Source organism: Hoplias malabaricus, chromosome 12, assembly GCF_029633855.1.
Source record: "Hoplias malabaricus isolate fHopMal1 chromosome 12, fHopMal1.hap1, whole genome shotgun sequence".
Taxonomy (NCBI): Eukaryota; Metazoa; Chordata; class Actinopteri; order Characiformes; family Erythrinidae; genus Hoplias; species Hoplias malabaricus.
This window is the reverse complement of record NC_089811.1, coordinates 6,558,880-6,579,658: the sequence shown is the minus strand read 5'-3', so window position 1 is coordinate 6,579,658 and position 20,779 is coordinate 6,558,880. Positions and strand designations below refer to the sequence as shown.

Genomic DNA, 20,779 nt, shown 5'->3' with positions numbered 1-20,779 from the left:
TGTAACCTTTGGAATACAGCTGCCCATTAAAAGCTACTAGACAGAACCCACTACCCAGTCCAGGGTCGTGGTGTGTCCAGACCCTACCGCAAGGTGTGGACACACCCTCAAGGGGGCACCCAATTGCAGGGCGACACACACTCACACATTCACTATGGACACCTTTTAGAAGCCAATCCATCTACCAACATGTCTTTTTGGACCGTGGGAGGAAATTGGAGCACCTGGAGGAAACCCACGCAGACACAGGGAGAACACACCCAACAACCACCTGGAGCTGTGTGACTGCGACACCGCGGCACCGTGCCACCCACCACATAAATAGGAACTAATGTGTCTTTAACATATCTGTGAACAATGAGCCCACACATGGAGAGGCGGGGAGCCAAGCCTGTGTCTGAGGAGCAGTGTGAGGTAATGCCTTGCTCAAGAACATCTCAATTGAGGATGGTGTGGGAGGAGACACTCCTTTTCTTTCACTCTCCCCACCCCAATTTTCTTCAAGCCAGTGCCCTTCCAAGCCCAAGACTGCTTCTCATTAAAATACGGCCGCCCCTTAAGGGATTCCAGTCACTAGTTTTCAATTTACCAGTGTTTTAATATTTAATTCATTATAAAAACAAAGGCATCTGTATTCCTAAAGGTCCTTTTGGATTACTTGATAATTTTGTTGATTTGCTGCAGATTCTCCATTGGGTTTCAATGTAAATCACATGACATTCACCACAAGAGAAAAAAAAAGAACCCTCAAACATTCACAGCAGGAAAGTAGTCACAGTGACCACACGCAATTCACTCAGAACTGGAATGAATTTGATCTGTGAAAGTCAAGACGTGGAAAACCAGTCGGTAAAATAGAGGCAGCACACAGTGATATGTGTCTAATATTAAATCAAAATCATACACATGTACATGCATATGTTTATTTATAGTAACATATGTTCGTTAGCCCTGAATTTATAGCATAGACTGGTTTACAGAAAATTATTCTATTCTATTCTCCATCATTTTGACTTAATTCACAGTAACAAGACCCCTTAAATCCACCTGAATATGTTATATAAGTATTTCAGCGCCTCAGTGCCCTCTTCTTTACACACACCCTGTTCATCTGCTGTTCATTATTGTTGTCTTTAATGTAGTGCAGTATAAATCCATACAGAATTCCATAGGTACATTCAGCCTAGAAACACACTTACCTCTGTTCTCACTGGATGCTGGTGCAGCCTTTGGTCTGGAAAAAAACAGAACCTCCAAAGTGAACTGTCTCCTCTTGAAAAGAACCCAACTCTTGGCGTTTTGTCTGGGGAACCTTTCCAATCTTAAGAGTTCCTCTGCTTATCTGGCAGTCGGCATAGACACATCTGACTTATGACTCCGCCCATATGACGTCTCCACCAATTAAAACGCAGCCTGTTTTATCCCCGTTTGTTTCGCGATTATCAACCAATCACCGGTGAATGCGCGTTTGTTGGCCACACACTCTTCGGCGCCTGGCTGTTCTAGTCAGAGGCTGCCCCCCCCCCGCGCTCTAGTTCCCCTCTAAATTTTAAACTGCAACTCGGGGATAAACAGAAACCTATAGAAAGTCCTGGTGCAGGAAATGTATGAGTCTAACTGGATGATTAGGAGCATATTTCTTTTGTTCTGAGGATTATATGAATGTGAAAGATCATGTCATACAAGAATTTCCCTGTGTAATGCACTGAATATCTAGTAAGGATTTGATAGTATTCAGCCACATAATTAAAAGTGAGACTAACGTTGGTTTAGGGGCGGCACGGTGGTGCAGCAGGTTAGTGTCGCAGTCACACAGCTCCAGGGGCCTGGAGGTTGTGGGTTCTATTCCCACTCCGGGTGACTGTCTGTGAGGAGTGTGGTGTGTTCTCTCTGTGTCTGTGTGGGTTTCCTCCGGGTGACTGTCTGTGAGGAGTGTGGTGTGTTCTCCCTGTGTCTGCGTGGGTTTCCTCCGGGTGACTGTCTGTGAGGAGTGTGGTGTGTTCTCCCTGTGTCTGCGTGGGTTTCCTCCGGGTGACTGTCTGTGAGGAGTGTGGTGTGTTCTCCCCATGTCTGTGTGGGTTTCCTCCGGGTGACTGTCTGTGAGGAGTTGGTGTGTTCTCCCTGTGTCTGCGTGGGTTTCCTCCGGGTGACTGTCTGTGAGGAGTGTGGTGTGTTCTCTCTGTGTCTGCGTGGGTTTCCTCCGAGTAACTGTCTGTGAGGAGTCGGTGTATTCTCTCTGTGTCTGCGTGGGTTTCCTCCGAGTAACTGTCTGTGAGGAGTGTGGTGTGTTCTCTCTGTGTCTGCGTGGGTTTCCTCCGGGTGACTGTCTGTGAGGAGTGTGGTGTGTTCTCCCCGTGTCTAAGGCGCCCAGTTTTGTTGCATGCTTTTCTACAGAGATGATGCAAACTGTGTGTGCACAGTTAAACAGCTGTTTGTTCATTTGGTTTCTCAATCTTAGAAAAAAAAAACACATGCTGTTATTATAACTTAAAAATGCAGCTTTAAAACTCTGAATTTCAATGTTTTCACAAAAGATAGTTCAAATGACACACCACAGATAGAAGTACATTTTTACTGACTGTCTATGAATGTTTACACTGATTCAATTTTATATTTATATAAGTATATGAATGTATAGTGATTTTCATACAACAAAAGGCTGATTATAAAAACTATAAAAACAAACTTTCCCATGCATTTTGTTCAGAGAGCCTCGCTGGTGTTTGGACGGTGTAGGGTTCACTCATAAACCTGTAAATGCCAGTGATCTGCAGTTATCATTAGTCAATAAGTCATGAAATACAAGCTGTTCTGTGATAAAAGTGAATTTCAGGCGTGTTCACAACTCTGATATGGGGGAGGGGGCGGGGTATGTGGAGCGGAGGGTGTAAGAGACAGCTAAAGGAACAGCCTGAGTAAACCACGTGATTTTCAAGAAAGCGAAACCAAGTGCTCCGCGGAGAGGCTCTAAACGGAGAAACGAAACTGGAATCGCAGCCAAATCCAGGTTTTCCTGATTCTAAATCTTCAGAGGAAAGAAGACAACAGAGTACGATGCAGTCAGCGAGACTGTCACCCACTCTACCACTATCTACATCATACACTGTCAGAGCACTCTCGAGTTCCTCATTCACTCTGATAGATTTCCCTTCAGAGGCTGGACGTTTCTCGTTAAAGCCCCTGTACATCACAGTGAAGGACATAACATGTGATACACGGCCTTCAGATCTATTTTTGTCTATTTCCCCAGAGATGTTATGGCAGCTGTGCACACACGTCCTTGACTTTGTAAATAAATACATTACATTAATAATAATAATAATAATACAAGCTCTGTTCATGAATGGTTTTAATTCCCAGACTTTTAGCCATTTTAACTCAGTTCTCTTTCTAATAATTTGTTGTTTTCTTCATGCTTTATCAGTACTCATTATTCTGCATCCACTGGATGTCACAGCCTTGTCTTTGTGCTCTCTGTTCACCTGGGTCATGAATTCAAGCTGCATTAATGTGGAACAGACTCCAAATGTGGAAGAGTGCTAACTTTGCATGAAAGAAATGAAAGCTCTATGAAACGAAACAGCTGAAGGTACAAATGAGTTCTTCTGGGAAGCTTCTGAATGAAAACAAATGTCTTTTTGTTTGTTTGTTTGTTTGTTGCCGTGAGAAAAGTAGTTTGGCAAAATAATTCACTCATTACTGTATAATTTTATTCAGAGATGTTTAATGTGGAGTCATTCCTTTAAAATATGATGCTTTGGTTAAAGTACCACAAGGTTCAAACCACTCAGTTCTTCGTCTCCTCTGTTCTCATTTTCTCCATACTTTATCAGTACCCATCTCTCTGCATTCATTGGTTGTTCTGTTTCCTTTAGCCTTGACGTTGTGCTCACAAATAATTGTGAGCCCAGAGAATAGATTATGAAATTAGATCTATGCACTCGACTTAAGAAGCAGCACAAAATCAGAACTGCTCATTATACCTCACGCTTTAAAACTTGTTTTGTCTCCACTTAGACTATGTATTGTTTTACGTTTGCCTTTCTCTTTCTCTTTCTCACCGTGTGCTCATCCTCCTCTCTCACTTTTCTTTACTGATTACTACTGACTACTAAAAGCAAACATAAAATACTATTAATTATCACAAACACATCCACTTTAGCAATAATATATAGGAACTAAGTCTTTAGTCCCACATTAAAATAAACATACAGTAGTAATCAAAGTAAGACTGGGACTAAGAACATTAACTGTTTTAATTACTAGCATTAATACAGTTGTGTTGATTAATCATATAGTAATAATATTTATAATATACTGCACGATCAATCGAAATTACTGTATTAATGCTGTAATTAAAATAGTTCTTGTGCATTATAATTGTAACGTGCTGTTTTGTATTGTTTCTGTTCTGTGCTCCCCTGCTTGTTCCCTGGTCATGTGATACCCTTCCCTTGTGTTTCTAGTGTTATGTGTCTTAATTGGTACGCAGGTGTCTCTTGTTGTTGGTGTTGTCTTTATATAGTCATTGTCAGTGTTTCCTGTTTGTGGGTCATTGTATGTATGTTTGTTTGATGTTCCTTAGCCTTGTTCTCTGTTTAATTCTGTGTTTTGTCTTGCTTTGTGTTTAGCCTTGTTGTTTAGCTCTTGTGTTTTATGTTTAGTGCTTGGCGTTTAGCTTTGTTTAGCGTTTAGCATTGAGCCTTGTTTTGTGTTAAGTGTATAGCTCTGTTTATAGTTTAGCCTTGTCTTTTGTGTTTAGTTCCTTAGTTTCTGTGCTTTGCCCTTTTGTTTAGCGTCCCTTTGTCTAGTTTCCTTTTAAGTTATTGTAATAAAACATCCTACACACCCGCATTATTACAATAATGTACTAATATACTACATAGATCATGTCCAATCACGTTACTTTGAATAATAACTGTTTAAAGCTGGAAGCAGATTATTCAGATACAGAAATGTGCAACTAATATAAATAACTCATGCTGGAATCGTATTTACAATTAAACTACAAAGTATACTACTTATAGTTTTATTTGTGGTGGCTTTTTATTATAAAGTGATATTCCATTTTAATCCTGTGTTAAGATGTCCTACCTTTGTATTTTGGGAGTTAAACCAGTAAATACACACTGGGTAGCACTGACAGAGTAGCATAAGTCAGGTAACAGTTGTAACAGCAGTGTTGTATGTTAGTCTGTAATATATGCATAAAATACCTCTCAAAAAGCACTTATTTGTAGATTTTTTTTTGTCAGATCTAAAGTAATAGGCTGAGCTATTTGACACTTATATTTAGTTATAACCTAATTTTTAAATCTTTATTATTGTTTCATCATATTTTAAATGTGATTAAATGTAGATTTTACTTTAAATAAATTTCTTGATTTTTCAAGAAATCTTGCTTATGACCTTGCTGAGAGAGTTTGTATTAATCCATCACTTTACAGTCCTTTTCAGGATACACTTTATTTGAAAAAAGACATGATACTTGACATGAAACAAGAGAACAGACACAGTAAATAAGTGTATGTATAAAATTAAAGTCAATATCAGATAAAATAAAATACAAAAGCAGTACAGCACCTGATATTTTTGTCTGTATTTGGTGAATGTGAGTGAAGTGGTGCATTAAAATGCCAACTGTACAAAACATGTTTAGTCTTTAATCAAAAACGCTTGTAAATTCATGGCCTAAAACGTTTATCTTGAACACTTTTAAAAGAAATGCAGCCCTGTTGTAGCCTTTGCGTTCATGTTTTCAGTTTTCGTGCCGACTTGAATATCATAACTCTTCATATATACAATAAACAGTTAATAATATTGATGTGATTGTAACAAAGAGTCCCTTTGTAAATAGCTGACTCAGCAAAAAGAAGTTTTCAAAGAATGATTTATACATCAATGCACAATATACAGGTGACATTATATATTTATTCATATAAATCCCGGGACAAATTTTCATGAGATGAATCTGGAAATTGCTGGAAGCTCTACAATGCACTCATCTGCAAAAACAAAAAGATAAAATTAAATTAAATACTTTGTAACCTCTTGGCTCTATGGGTGGGAAACACAAGCCCTATTTCCAGAAAAGTTGGGATATTTTGTAAAATGCAATAAAAACGAAATCTGTGATTGGTTCATTGGCTTCTTTGGACAAACCTTCAATTACCACTGTGACTGTTTTTGTAAACATAAACAAATTCAGAATTCTGGGCCCGTAACACACTTTGGACAGGGAAAAATAAGCATAAAATGTTTAAAGAAAACTAATGTCACACTTTTTTAAAGCAGGTGAACACAAAACATATTAAAGAAGTATCTACCAAAAGCTCAGAATAAGTCACTGATCATCACTTAATGCCAAAATTTATAAAATAAAAGTCAACCAGCTCAAACAGAACATTTTGTACTGCAACACTGTAAAGAATTGAGGTCTTCAGTTCATAAATACCATAAAATGATTCAGGGAGTCAGGGGAAATTTTGGTGCATAAAAGCCAAGGGTGGAAACAACTTGCTGAATGTGTGTCAAACATCAAGCCCTCAGGCGGGATGGTTCGAGAAACATTCAAACTACTGTGATGGATACTGCCACCTGGGACTGGGAGGTTTTGGAAAATGATTGTCTCTTAACACAAGTCTGCATCTGCATCTAGAAATGCAGCCTTAGTCTATTGTGCATAAAAAAAAGCCATGTATATTTAGAGGCTATTATCAGTATTTTGGAGAGACATATGCTACAGTTAACACAAGGAACACAAGGCTTTGTAGAAACCGAGTGTGCTTGACTGGCCCGTCTGCAGTCCAGACCTGTCTACTACTGAAAATGTAGAGGAGGAGAATCCAACAATGGTGACCCCAGAGTGTTGAGCAGCTGAAGTCTTGTAAACAGCAAGAATGGGCACTTGTAAAACTGAAATAATTTGAACATTCAAAGTAGAATAAAAAAAAAAGTGATGTGACCCTGTGGAAAACGTCCTTCTGTCCCAGCATTTTTTTTGAGTGTGTTGCAGGCATTGATTTTATTTATTTTTATATATATATTTAACAAACAGAATTAATCTTACCATTGAAAACACTGAAAACCCTTTAGCTGTTAAATAACAGTTTGAGTAAAATAGCATACAACGGATCTCAGAATTTATTGCATTTGTATGAAGTGTTCTGACTTCGCTCTATGTATTTTGTATTACCCCACCACCAGTGTGCCACCTTCACCCATGCAACTTATCCTTTTTACCATAGGTTAGAGAAAATAAACAGTGAGTCTACTTACTTAAAACCATGGCCTGCATTTTGTCCGAAAGCATAACTCTTTAGCCTTGTGCAGAAAAAATGACTTTAATTTGAATTAAATCCCATTTATTTGAATAGTGCTTTTTATAACAGAATTATTACAAAGATGTGCTACAGAAATTTGGACCCTAGCCCTAACGTGAAACAGCCGTTTTATTTCAACTCTCCATCAAGACTGACCTTCAGTAACAAGGGCGTCCCTCAGTAACAAGCTCACTCAAGCTTTCTTGTGGCCTGCACGTAAAGCCATTTATACAGAGCTAGAATATACTGAAAATGATTTGTACTAGGTTTTCTGTGATTGACAAGGTACATGTGTTGTAGGCACCACTAAGAGGCCAAGGTTACGAACCCTGCTTTAGTTCACATTCATTTTTATAAAGAATGAAACCACCCACATGGTGCGGTGTGATTATTACTCATTCCACTCATAAATTCTAATTTATAGAATCCAATATGACCTATTCCCTGTGGTTTGTTTAATGAAACAAACATAAAAAAACCTTGCAAAAATTAGCTTCACAGTTAAATTCTGTTTTTTTAAGGATATGATGCATTAAAAATGAAAAAATGTGCGCTATTAAAAGAAATTTGTCCTTCAACTTTCAACACTGAGGTGATATGGATAAGGATAGTTCTTATACTGGTTATTTTTGGGGACTCTATCTATAGTAAGTATTTAGATGACTTTTTGCTGATATCAGCATTTTTTCTGGATCAGGTATCAAAGGTAAAAGAATGAACCTGATAGAGTCCTTGTAAAAACAACTCTTTCTAGGATTAACATACACCCACACTGTGTAATGTGTTGTGTAATTAAGTATGGGGGGTAGTAGTATTAGATTAGTTTGATTATAATAATCCACTGATATTCCTGGCCTAGCTCAAGCTGTTTACCGTCACTGACTGAACAACGTCAAATGCCATCTTCAAAATGCCTTCAATGGAGTAGAAAGTAAACTTACAACGCTCTCGATCTCATAGGCACTGATGTGCTCACTGAGCATGTGTGACATCCCAGGGGACAGAGGAGGCTCCGGTGAGGAACAAGGTGGAGGTGTGGTGCTGAAACAAACACATACATAAAACGTTTTAACATTTAAAAGAAATAGTCAGCTAACATCACCAGGGGAACAGAGATTTCTATGAAGGAGAACTGGAGCATTGTGTTTATTTAAGGATTGTATTTATTAAAGGTATAAAATGTATGATTCAATAATTACAATGTTAACTACTTCATTCAGAGAGGTTTAATGCTGATGCCGATGGAGGCCCAAAATTCTTCACATTCTTCAGACATCAGAAGTGTTAAAGCCTCTAAAATCTACTTAAACAAAAAGAATCATTGTGAAATTTCATCTGATGCCAATTTTGAATAAAACCTTTGTTTTCCTAAGGAATGTTTTGTTTAAGATATATGCATTGTACAGAACTATATTTTGAATTACTTTAATACAACTACTTTATTATTATCAACATAAAAACTTGTTTGGGTGTAAATAAACTAGTTTTTCACATGAATCTTTTCTCTATCACCATTCAGTTATAGAGAACTATGTAGTGAATTCCTCTTTAATTCCTAAACATAACAAGTGCAGTGTTGAACACCACATTAGACAAAACACACGCTAAAGATTAGCACCAGACAAAATAAACCCATACGAGAATGTAAACAGAAAAGAGACCTTTAATAATCATTACAATAAATTACAGTAAACATCTCATATACTCACTTCAGGGAGATGGGGATCAAGATTGTTGGAATGTATGGACAAACTGTAAAAAGGAGCAACAAATAAAAGATCAGAATCATTCTAACATCTGACTGCAAATTGAAAACTGTGCATTTAAGTCTTCTGCTGTATGTACAGGACTACATTTCTGATTGATTACACTTGAAACACCATTTTATTGGAAGTAATAGCTGCTATAGGCTGAATGGGTAGTCCAAATATATATGCCAAATATTAACGGATAACACATTGTTCCAAATCCTTTTTATGTAAAAAGTAATTAAAATAATAATAATAATAATTGTGCTTTCCTGACTTGCCTCTGTTCGGCTGACTGTTGTAATGTTTTCCAAATGCTTCGTCCTTGGGAATGTCAGGGAAAAGAAACTTAAGAGGGTTCTCAGGGACAATGCCGTCTGCGATAACTTTATAATCCCGTATGATGTCAGCGATGGGAAGGGCACTGAGCCGGTTTTTGGTGTACGGTTCCACAGAAATGAATTTTGGCTCTCCTGTAGAAAGATCCAAACAACCCTCTTAGTTCACATTGCAGTTGTATGCTGTTCTTATGCCAGAATTAAGACTTTCTATGAGCTTTCAGAGAATGATTATGGACATTCAGTGGCAGTCAGTGTTCCCAAATGTTTGAACAAGTAATTGTTCAGAAGGGGATTTCCTTATTTCCTCATTACTTCTAAATGACAGTTTGACTTCCGTGTTAAATTAATGAATCACATTTTTCTTGGAAGATTCTGTTACTGCTCAACAATACTTTTAAACAGCTACTGAAAACAAATCTGTCTGGTTTCTGTGTTGTTACTCAAGAAAACCTTTGTCCCCAGTGTTATATTTCCTCAAATTACACATGACCTTCCAAGGACTAAAGGGACAGTTATTTACCAAAAATAGAACTGACTTCACTGGTTTCCTTTTTGAACAAGCGGTGTATGTAACTTTATTTTTAAAAATTCCTTTTTAAAATGATCTCGTGGACTAACATAGTTATATGAACGTAATTTCATGAAATAAAAATGAATTTCCCAGAACGTTGGATTAATTGCATTTTATGAATGTTTTCAAATGGTGCCTAAACATAAAGAATCTGATGTATTTTAATTTCCCATGAAAGTTCACACAAGCATTATTTGAGCTTGTGGCTATTTAACAACTTTGAATAAGATATATCTGGTCAAACGGGCGGTGGCGCAGCAGTTATTGTCGCAGTCACATAGCTCCAGGGACCTGGAGGTTGTCGGTTCGATTCTCGCTCCGGGTGACTGTCTGTGAGGAGTGTGGTGTGTTCTCCCTGTGTCTGTGTGGGTTTCCTCCGGGTGACTGTCTGTGAGGAGTGTGGTGTGTTCTCCCTGTGTCTGTGTGGGTTTACTCCGGGTGACTGTCTGTGAGGAGTGTGGTGTGTTCTCCCTGTGTCTGTGTGGGTTTACTCCGGGTGACTGTCTGTGAGGAGTGTGGTGTGTTCTCCCTGTGTCTGCGTGGGTTTCCTCTGGGTGACTGTCTGTGAGGAGTGTGGTGTGTTCTCTCTGTGTCTGCGTGGGTTTCCTCTGGGTGACTGTCTGTGAGGAGTGTGGTGTGTTCTCCCTGTGTCTGTGTGGGTTTACTCCGGGTGACTGTCTGTGAGGAGTGTGGTGTGTTCTCCATGTGTCCGCGTGGGTTTCCTCCGGGTGACTGTCTGTGAGGAGTGTGGTGTGTTCTCCCTGTGTCCACGTGGGTTTCCTCCGGGTGACTGTCTGTGAGGAGTGTGGTGTGTTCTCCCTGTGTCCACGTGGGTTTCCTCCGTGTGACTGTCTGTGACAAGTGTGGTGTGTTCTCTCTTTGTCTGCGTGGGTTTCCTCCGGGTGACTGTTTGTGAGAAGTGTGGTGTGTTCTCCCAGTGTCTGCGTAGGTTTTCTCTGGGTGCTCCGGTTTCCTCCCATAGTCCAAAAACACGTTGGTAGGTAGATTGGCGACTCAAAAGTGTCCATAGGTGTGCGTGAATGTGTGTGTTGTCCTGTGAAGGACTGGCGCACCCTCCAGGATGTATTCCCGCCTTGCGCCCAATGACCCTGAACTGGATAAGCGCTTACAGATAATGAATGAATGTCTAGTCAAATTTTTTCAGCACCTATGTTATTTCCTCAAATTCCCATAGCCTGGATTAAAAGGCTTGTTTTAATGATAATGATTTATGTTTATGATACTTTTACACCACATGAGACATTCTAACGATATTATTGTGGCCAGATTTTAGAAATAAAATCTTTTAGATTTATACTGGATTAAAATGGATCTAGAATTTAAAAACAGGCAATAACAGAAAAAACAGGCAAAAACAGACTTAAACTATAGAACTTTTCCTGGTAATACACCAGTTCCATATTAAATGTCTGAAATATCTCTACAAACAACTTCAACTCAGTGTGAGGTGGAAGTTCTCACCATTTTCCTGCTCCACCCAGGTAAAGGTGATTCCTCCAAGGTGACTTTCACTGAAACGCAGCAGAAAGGTGCCAGGCTCTTTATCCTTCAGCAAAGCACGCTCCATCTCTTTACTCACAAAACCCATGATGTAGCTATGGACAGCACAGCAAAGAAAATGATATCAGTTTATATTTAAAATACAGAGTTTCGTCAAACCTAACATTCAGCCACTCATTGCGCTCTAATGCCACCTGCTGGACAGCCTCGAAAACATGTGGCAAATTCAGGTCCAGACAGAATTAAGTCTTCCCATGTTTTTGTTCCAAATTCCCTGACTCATATGAGGCCTGGGGAGGATATTTACATTCAGTTTTACATTTGCCAGCACTCTGCATGTGTGTGTGTGTGTGTCTGCACGCACAAATGTAAACACTCACTACATAAACAACCGCACTCATCCCATCAGTTTCTTTGTGGTAGGAACAGGAATTCAGTTACAATCCCAGTTGGAAATAACTGATATTTATAGGTAACTTACAGTTACTCTCTCTCACACACACACACACAGAGTTTATATATACAAACTGATCAGCCATAACATTGAGACCTCCTCCTTGTTTCTCTACACACTTTACCTTCTCTTCGCTCGTCCTGAGTTCTTTATCAGAGATCACAGGATTATTTAGAGTTTGGTGATTTTCCTGCCCAAACACACCTACAAAACCTGGCAATCTGATCAGTTTAATTAGGTGTGTGTGTATGCAGGAAAGCCACCTGAATACATACCTGAACACGTCATAACAAATTCACTATATACACAACACTGAATAAACGTTTCTTTACTAATTGTGCAAATGAACTAAAGACCAGACGACACCCTGATGGCTTGTTATTATGGGAAATATTCTGCAGGCATTTATTTAGAAATACACCCAAGCGACTGGTCTCTTACCCATCAATCCAAACAGGAAGCAAGTGTTTCTTAATGAGCTCCAGGATTGAGTCCAGCCACAGCCAGAAACTGAATGATTTCCCTGGAACATTTTCCTTGGGAGAAAGAAAAAAAAAGATGAATGTCACTTTCTACATTCAAGGCACTGGCCAAAAAAACGTATCTGTCCAATAATATCTGAATATTTGAGATTTACCTTACAGAATTTCGACCAAGACACCTGGCAGTCATTGTAAGACGCATGTGGACCTTGATAGACAACATAAATAACAAACAAAACACATCTTAAATGCAGTATATACATCATTTTTCAGCAAAAGCATCACATAACACGTCACAATAATATAATATATCGCAATATGACTTTTATTCAGTAAGAATATTATGCATATTGCATATTGTTTATCTTATATCAACTAATGAAAGATATTCAGAGTGTTGGGTGGGTGTAACACATATCATTGGTTCCTGACTCATACTGTATTTAAAAAGAGATTTTACCACTGCAATTTAAAATCTTACCCAGAAGTTTATCTCCAAGCATCCTCAGCTGCTCTTTATTGAGGCCTCTTCCGGCAAAGCTAGAGAACTGCCAGCTCAGCACCTCAGACAACTGACTCCAGCTTGCCCTTGGAGGGTTACTGAAGAACGCAAGGTTCTACTCATGCAACCACAGAGACAGAGAGCGAGGGAGGTTAGGGGGGGATAACCAGTTCATATTTGGTGTCAAGTTAAACCTCACATTCTAATGTTCTTAAAGAAAAATGTGATTGGGTGTGTTTGTGTATAAACGCACTGTAATTAGATGTGGGTGTGTATATAAATGCATTGCTATGAGATCTGCTTGGTGTGAAATTCAATGCAGAAGATTCAATTTTGTGGTATGAGTTAATGTATGGCGGCACGGTGGAGCAGCAGGTAGTGTCGCAGTCACACAGCTCCAGGGACCTGGAGGTTGGGGGTTTGATTCCCACTCTCCCTGTGTCTGCGTGGGTTTTCACCGGGTGACTGTCTGTGAGGAGTGTGGTGTGTTCTCACTGTGTCTGCATGGGTTTCCTCCGGGTGACTGTCTGTGAGGAGTGTGGTGTGTTCTCCCTGTGTCTGCGTGGGTTTCCTCCAGGTGACTGTCTTTAAGGAGTTTGGTGTGTTCTCTCTGTGTATGTGTGGGTTTCCTCCGGGTGACTGTCTGTGAGGAGTGTGGTGTGTTCTCCCTGTGTCTGCATGGGTTTCCTCCGGGTGACTGTGAGGAGTGTGGTGTGTTCTCTCTGTGTCTGTGTGGGTTTCCTCCGGGTGACTGTCTGTGAGGAGTGTGGTGTGTTCTCCCTGTGTCTGCGTGGGTTTCCTCCGGTTGCTCCGGTTTCCTCCCACAGTCCAAAAACACACGTTGGTAAGTTGATTGGCGACTCACAAAAAAAGTGACCGTAGGTGTGAGTGTGTGAGTGAATGTGTGAGTGTGTGTGTTGCCCTGTGAAGGACTGGCGCCCCCTCCAGGGTGTATTCCCGCCTTGCGCCCAATGATTCCAGGTAGGCTCTGGACCCACCTCGACCCTGTATTGGATAAGCGCTAACAGATAATGGATGGATGAAGTTAATGTATCTCCGCCTTCTTCTTTCATTAAATCACACCCTTGTCATTGTTGCAGAAAAGGTCAATGGAAAATCCACGCAATTTGAATAGCATTCAGGAACACAGTATCCAGTGAGTATCTGAATGAAGCTGTGTTTGAAAATGTCCAATATAGAGATCCTTGAAAGCATGGAGGAGCCAATGATCATGATAAGATCAATGACTGGACATCAATGCCAAGTGTAAACACATCTTTGCCCATGAAGCATGCTGGAAAAGAGCAGTTATAAACATTGCACTGGTTTGACTTATCTCACCTTAGGCTCATCTGTCAGCAGGTTATACCACATGACTGAAGCCCATCCTGCTGGAAGCTGGCTGACATTTGAGATGACCACCAATGGCAATGAGCAGGTCTACAAAATGAAGGGAAACACACACCCACACACAAAAACACACACAAAGATAACCCAGAGCACCGTCATTCCACAACTCAGTATCTCTGAAACATTGATAATATTTAAAAATTAAGAGGGTTGTCTGTGACGTCATGAAAACCAACACATTCTGGAGTCTAGTTCCAAATAATAATATTGAGGTTGAATATTTAAAAGAGGGAAAATGGGGAACAAGGAAGAGTAAACAATACATGGGAGCCAAATTTCATAACGTAAAAAAATACATGAATGATTTTTTTTATATTTTGAAACAGACCTCCAGGTCAATGTCCAAGCCCTGCAAACACAGCATGGCCTCGAAGCTGAGGGAATGCAGCTCCTCTGTCACTGTCAGTGGACCCTGCAGTGAACAAGCAGATTTCAGCATAAATCACCAGGTCAGTCTCAGTTCATTTACCCACAGTGTCCCTTTAACAAAACACAATAAACTCACTCCCCACTAGAGTTCTCAGTTCTCAACTTTCGAGAGTATGTGTGAAGCTAAAACGGAACTGCCGATAATAAAACATCAGCTCTTCCTGAGCAAAGAACGTCAGTCAAGTACCGTTCAATGAAGAGAAAATGTGGTTTGAAACATATTATAAAACTGAGTAGCTGTCTCACCTCATTTCCTTTGGCTCCACTCATGCATTTCTTCTCTTTCAGCTGCTGTTAAGATGAAATATATAAGAAATATTTACTACAGAGTCCCTGAGGAACATTAGTGATCCACCTTATTTACCCAACTATGTTTAATTTCAACATCATTCATGTTTGTTGTTAGCAGAAATAGTACAAGAAATACATTATCTGATGTAAACAATGCACTGACAATCTCTTATTCTACATTATCTCTTAGTAACCATTTATTGACATTTGCAAGGCCATGGCCCTTACTCATACCTGTATGACCAAAACTCAATAAGCGCTTGGTAATTTCGGTAAAAAAAAAAAATGTAAACAGTTCTTTTCAACGGTTCATTTCAGGTTTAAAATATCTCATGTTTAACAATGTCATCATTAGAACGTGCATTATTTTCACCAGTACCAGCGTGCTTGTCTGTGTTATAGTTCACCTCAGCCACTACAACTTTCAAATCCTGAATTCAAGATGTGCTCTTTAGCAGCTGAAGCAGGTGAAGTACAATAACAAAGACAGGCACTCTGGACAAACTGACTAACGCAACTTTAATACAATGTTTAATCATGTTCTTCATAAAATTTATTTTTACAACATAGAATCGCAACATCACAAACACCCACCACCAATCAACAGCCCACACCAGCACGATCGTTAGTAAGCTGCGCAAAAACATGGACACAGTCATCAATTTCCTTTATGTGAATATTGTTTAAATTATTGTGAGAATTTTATCTGTAAACCTAGTAATAAATAATATCAAATCAAACTGTGGGCCGTGTGTGTCATTCCAGTCGTAAGATTAACACAACACTAGTGCTGTGCCCTATTCACTATATAGTGAACTATTTGGAGGTTCCGTCATTTTGTAGTAGTGTCCGAAAACATAGTGGACAATTTTCAGTGCACTCAAACAATCCCACAGTGCACTGCAAAGAGTAGAGATATCAGATTACCCATAATCCACTACAGTTCTTGTTAAAAACCCATATAAAGTAGTGTCTGAAATCATTCACTACCCTCCTGAATTCAGTTCCCTATAATAGTGAACTATATAGTGAATAATAAAGGGAATAGTGAATAAGGAGCCATTTCTGACATCCACAGATTTGGAGTTACATTATGGTTACCATACATTCTCTTTTCCCTGGACTGTATAATATATCCTTTCCAGAAGACATTAATATGTACATTCTTTTTTGTTTTGTTTTGTGAAAGCCCTTCACCCAGTGCAAGCATTCAAACAATGTATTTCACCCAGTGCAACCCATGCCACAAATACCCAGCATTTTATGCTCCATAGAATTGAATGGTGAAGAATCCTGCTCACCCAGTGATATCCACAAGTGTCAGGTCAGTGGAGTCATGTTTAATAAAACGTGCAAAAATATACAGAGGGTCACACTTTATTTTTGGGCACACATATATAATACGTAACAGCTCTGTCTTTGCTGCTGAAGGTCAGTGCATATAAGACTCAAATATATGTGTCTATTAATGTGACTGACAGAACAAATGATCAAATACCAGATGTCGGAACTCCACAGATAAGCATCCATTTGAAGACTCTTCCACGTCCATTACTTTGGTGTTGTTGGTGGGGATGAAGAACTGTCTGGTTCTACATAGAAAAATAATAAACTCATAACCACATCAACATATGATCAGATATGATATTGAGAATCACATTAAAAAACATATTTAACAGTCAGCAATGACAAAATATACGCTGTGATGCTTCATACAGTCACAAAATATCACTATGAGCTCAACAAAGCTTATAAAGTAGTTCTTAAAACGGACATATTTGAATTCTGAGATCAATACTCAAATCAATTTTGATGTTTGGAATTTGAAGTCTTCTATATGTATCTATAGAACTCAAATTATAAAGGATGTCTCAAAAGCGAAGAAAGGGGAGACCCGTCAGGCCATGTCATCAAACATGGCGGCCATCTTGAATACATCTTAGATTCAACTCCTCTTTCACAAACGGGACACACCAAACCGGTAGAGAATTTAAACAGAAAATAATTATATTGGTGTTTCCTTAAATATGACACACACTGTATAATTCACAGACTAGTTTGGCACAAAATAATCCTCTAATATTGTGATTTTTCATTCTAGACTACAGATATTCATGTTCTCCTCTGCCTTCATTTAACACTGCAGTTAACATAGCATTTATTTCTTTACATTTCTTTAATGTTCTAATCATACTCTGTTTACTGCTCTATTTTAATGCTTTTAAATTGAATTATAACATTTAATTTAAAATTGAATTGGCTTTTATTATTTAATTCATATTTGAGTAGCTTTTTATATTTGTACTCAGATTTTTTAAAATAATCTACACTTTTATGCCTGTTTTAATAGATGTTCTCAAGAATTCATATACCTTACAAACATGCACCTTATAGCATTTACTTTGCCTGCACCCAAAAAAGGCTAGAGAATTACATATGCCCCATTTCATCTCCAAGACTTATATTTTGTTCTTTTATTTTACGCGGTACTTTAATGAAAGCTTTTAAATATTCACCTTTCCTTCTGGAGAAGAGAATGTAATGTACCTTTAGAGAATTGGACTTTAAAAGCACAGCTGTGCCTTAAAAGGTATATTTACACTTTTGTTCATTTAGTGACAATGTAGCTCTACACACACATTTATTTGGAGAGTGTGTAAGGTTTGGTTTTACTTACACTTTGCCGCTTGGGAGGTCCCTGTGTACAAAAACAGCAAGAGAAGACCAACAAAAATATTTAGTTCAAATGTTCCAAGTGCATCTGCTGAATCAAGGGTCCAAGACAATTCATGGAGAACTTTACTTAACGTCATTCTTAATTTTTAACCCGTGACACCTACTGCTTATACTGTCTCAGATATATGATGAAAATACTCTTTAAACTGCTGCTTGGAGACTGGAGAAGAAGTGCTAGAAAAATGTGCTATATATAACATTGTTAAAAGGTTTTTGATGCTCTCAGATCTCTTTTTCACACATGGTTCTCTAGGGAACCAAAAGTGATTCTTCACTGACATGATTCAAAGTACCCTTTGTGACACCTATTTTTAAGAGAAGAATGAAAGAGATAGTGATAACAATAGAACTAAAATAAATGTGAAGGAGATTATAAAATATTTTAACGGTGGTAGTAAAGGAAAAACAGTAACAGTTAGAAGATGAAGAAAACAAAGAAGTTGAATTAGTTTTAAGAATTATAAGTTTAATAAACATACTTGTCAAATGTTGTCTTCACTTTCAGCTGATAGTCTACTTCAGGTAGTTTAACCAACAATCTGAAACACACCCAGGAATATATTACGTATATGTAAATATGCTAAATGTCACAAAATATATTTGCCAACTATTTTGCAGACAAAATCACTATTGTTTTTTCTTGAGATTGCAATATTATCAATTTCACTTTTTCTTATTTGACCAGTGGGATTTTGGTTTAGAGGAGTATGTACCATACCTGACTTTGGTGGTGAACTGCACTTGAGTCTTGATGATAAGAGGTTTCTGTGGGTGTGTGGGCATGCACGGTTGCTTCTCTACCACAAAGGAACTGCAAACCATTAATCAGACAAGGCAAGAACTTAACAAGTCTATTTAGTCGACCAAATTTGATATGTCTCAAATTACCTACCAAATCAATTCATGGTGTCAAGTACCAAACAACAAGGCTACAGTCCACAGACTACAAAAACCACAAGACTCTTTCACAACCCACACAGAAAAATCACCAGAGTCAATTTAAAAACTATGGATGTAATCCATAATAGAATTAATAGAACTCCCTGTTATTCACCTGATATTATCTTTTTGAGCCCATTGAAAGTTTAACATCGGTAAACAATTGCCTTTTTTCCCTTAATTAATTGATAAAATTAACTATATTTCTGATTACATTATATATTAGACAATCCATGTAAAACAAAAAATAGGTTCCGATTTTGTGTGCAAAAAATAAGACCTGGTAGAGCTCTTTGATGAACAGAAAACAAAACTTAAAAGAAAGGAAGACAATAACTGAGGTGTGAATTATGCACAGAACTGTGATATATTGATAGTGTCTGTCATCACAGGACGATGAAGGAGACCGTAAGTCTAGTGTTTTTTTGATGCCGACCAGACATTGTGCAGAGCAACATTCTAAAAGAAGAAGGTAGGTGGACTAAAGGAGGTCATTTGCACTCCTACAGTCATTTTGTTCAACATGTGCACCTACACTCCACACCTACATGAGTCAGGATTATTTTATATGTACAAGCTCTTTGGAAAGATTTACACCTTTATTGTAAAGTTTAACTACAATTTCTTAATTTTACTCTCATCTATTTAAAGCCCACAAACACGACCATTTATTTATATGTATCACAATATGAAATGAGCTTTACGTCATTGAAAACAGCAGAGTTTGCATGCTATTGTATATATTTATGTTGTATATTTGTGCTTATGTTGAATAATGTCCAATATAAATACGTTCAAACATTTCAGTAGACATTTCAGTAGCTAAGCTTCCTTATTTATTTTTACACATTTCTGTCAGAACAGAGTTTTCTACTTCTCTCTTTTTCTGTTTTTAAAACTCCAACTGTGCATTCTGAAAACTGAAAACTGAAGAAAGTGTCATGGTTGATGGAGAACTCTCACCTCTTGATGAGATGGTATATGAGATATTTGACCTGCTCTTCCATCTGAGGTCTCTGCAGAGGGATGGGGTCACTCTCATAGGTGACTTTAACGATGAGTTCGCCCAGCTTATCCAGTTGCCGTTTGATCTGAAATAAACTCTGAGCGGTCAAAGTAAACCTACAGGGACACAGAGAAGAACAGTGAAGAACTACGTAGCAGTTGCACATGATCTTAAGTTCACCACATGCAGTGCCAAATATGGACTATTTGAGTATAAAAGACCCAGACTTAGACCCGTGGAGCAGGGGAACTGGGAAATATCTCTGGAGCAAAAATCTTATAATGGATGATTTTTCAGTCTTTCAAATTAGTCATTGACAAAAGGTGCAAAACAGTTCATCATAGTTCTCATCTTCAAATTCATTCATTCTTTGTCTGTAATCCTGTTCAGGGTCGTGGTGGGTCCGGAGCCTACCCGGAATCACTGGGCGCAAGGTGAGAACACACCCTGGAGGGGGCACCTGACCTTCGCAGAGCGAAACACACTCACACATTCACTCTCACACTCACAATCACTTAAGGAGTCGCCAATCCACCTACCAACTTATGTTTTTGGACCGTGGGTGGAAACTGGAGCCATGTTTGAATGATTATATTTTAATTTAGTTTTCACTTATTTCTTTTTATTTTTTTTTCTGAAAAATGGGTCATCAACTAAAATTTTTCATCTTAGTTTTCTGTAAAAAAAAAAAGAACACTGGCTGTGAGTAATCGGAGCGAGATTAGAGCTGAGAAAGTGTTCAGCAGCTGTACCAGTTCTGGAGCTGGTCTACTCCAGTGAGGACTGGCCCTCCAATGCAGGCAATCTGCTGCCTGCGCTTCCACTCCTGCAGCTCCGGCATCAGCTGAGAGGCCACCAGTGCATCAATCTCCTTTATAACATCTCCCATCTTTGACAAAATCTCCTGTCATGCAAAACAGCAAAGTACAGTTAGTGGTTACAGGAAGAGTACCATTATTTTCCAAGAGCCAAAAATCGTTATCACAAACTAATTGCACAGTGTTATGCCAAACCTTACACTTGCCCT

At 38.6% G+C, this 20,779-nt stretch overlaps 1 protein-coding gene across 1 annotated transcript in view; it reads right to left on the bottom strand.

The window, feature by feature from the left end:
• stat4 (signal transducer and activator of transcription 4) overlaps window positions 1-20,779 on the bottom strand; it is a 55,950-nt gene that overhangs the window by 20,806 nt on the left and 14,365 nt on the right. The window contains exons 8-25 of the mRNA XM_066686870.1: window positions 20,505-20,656; window positions 19,710-19,868; window positions 18,526-18,618; window positions 18,287-18,346; window positions 17,749-17,769; window positions 16,570-16,663; window positions 15,027-15,071; window positions 14,680-14,763; window positions 14,283-14,381; window positions 12,921-13,056; window positions 12,595-12,647; window positions 12,399-12,493; window positions 11,465-11,598; window positions 9,352-9,543; window positions 9,032-9,074; window positions 8,264-8,363; window positions 7,284-7,323; window positions 1,200-1,312 (exon numbers count right to left, since the gene is read on the bottom strand). Coding sequence (XP_066542967.1) covers window positions 1,200-1,312; window positions 7,284-7,323; window positions 8,264-8,363; window positions 9,032-9,074; window positions 9,352-9,543; window positions 11,465-11,598; window positions 12,399-12,493; window positions 12,595-12,647; window positions 12,921-13,056; window positions 14,283-14,381; window positions 14,680-14,763; window positions 15,027-15,071; window positions 16,570-16,663; window positions 17,749-17,769; window positions 18,287-18,346; window positions 18,526-18,618; window positions 19,710-19,868; window positions 20,505-20,656 — 1,713 coding nt within the window. The remainder of the gene's footprint in view (window positions 1-1,199; window positions 1,313-7,283; window positions 7,324-8,263; window positions 8,364-9,031; window positions 9,075-9,351; window positions 9,544-11,464; window positions 11,599-12,398; window positions 12,494-12,594; window positions 12,648-12,920; window positions 13,057-14,282; window positions 14,382-14,679; window positions 14,764-15,026; window positions 15,072-16,569; window positions 16,664-17,748; window positions 17,770-18,286; window positions 18,347-18,525; window positions 18,619-19,709; window positions 19,869-20,504; window positions 20,657-20,779) is intronic.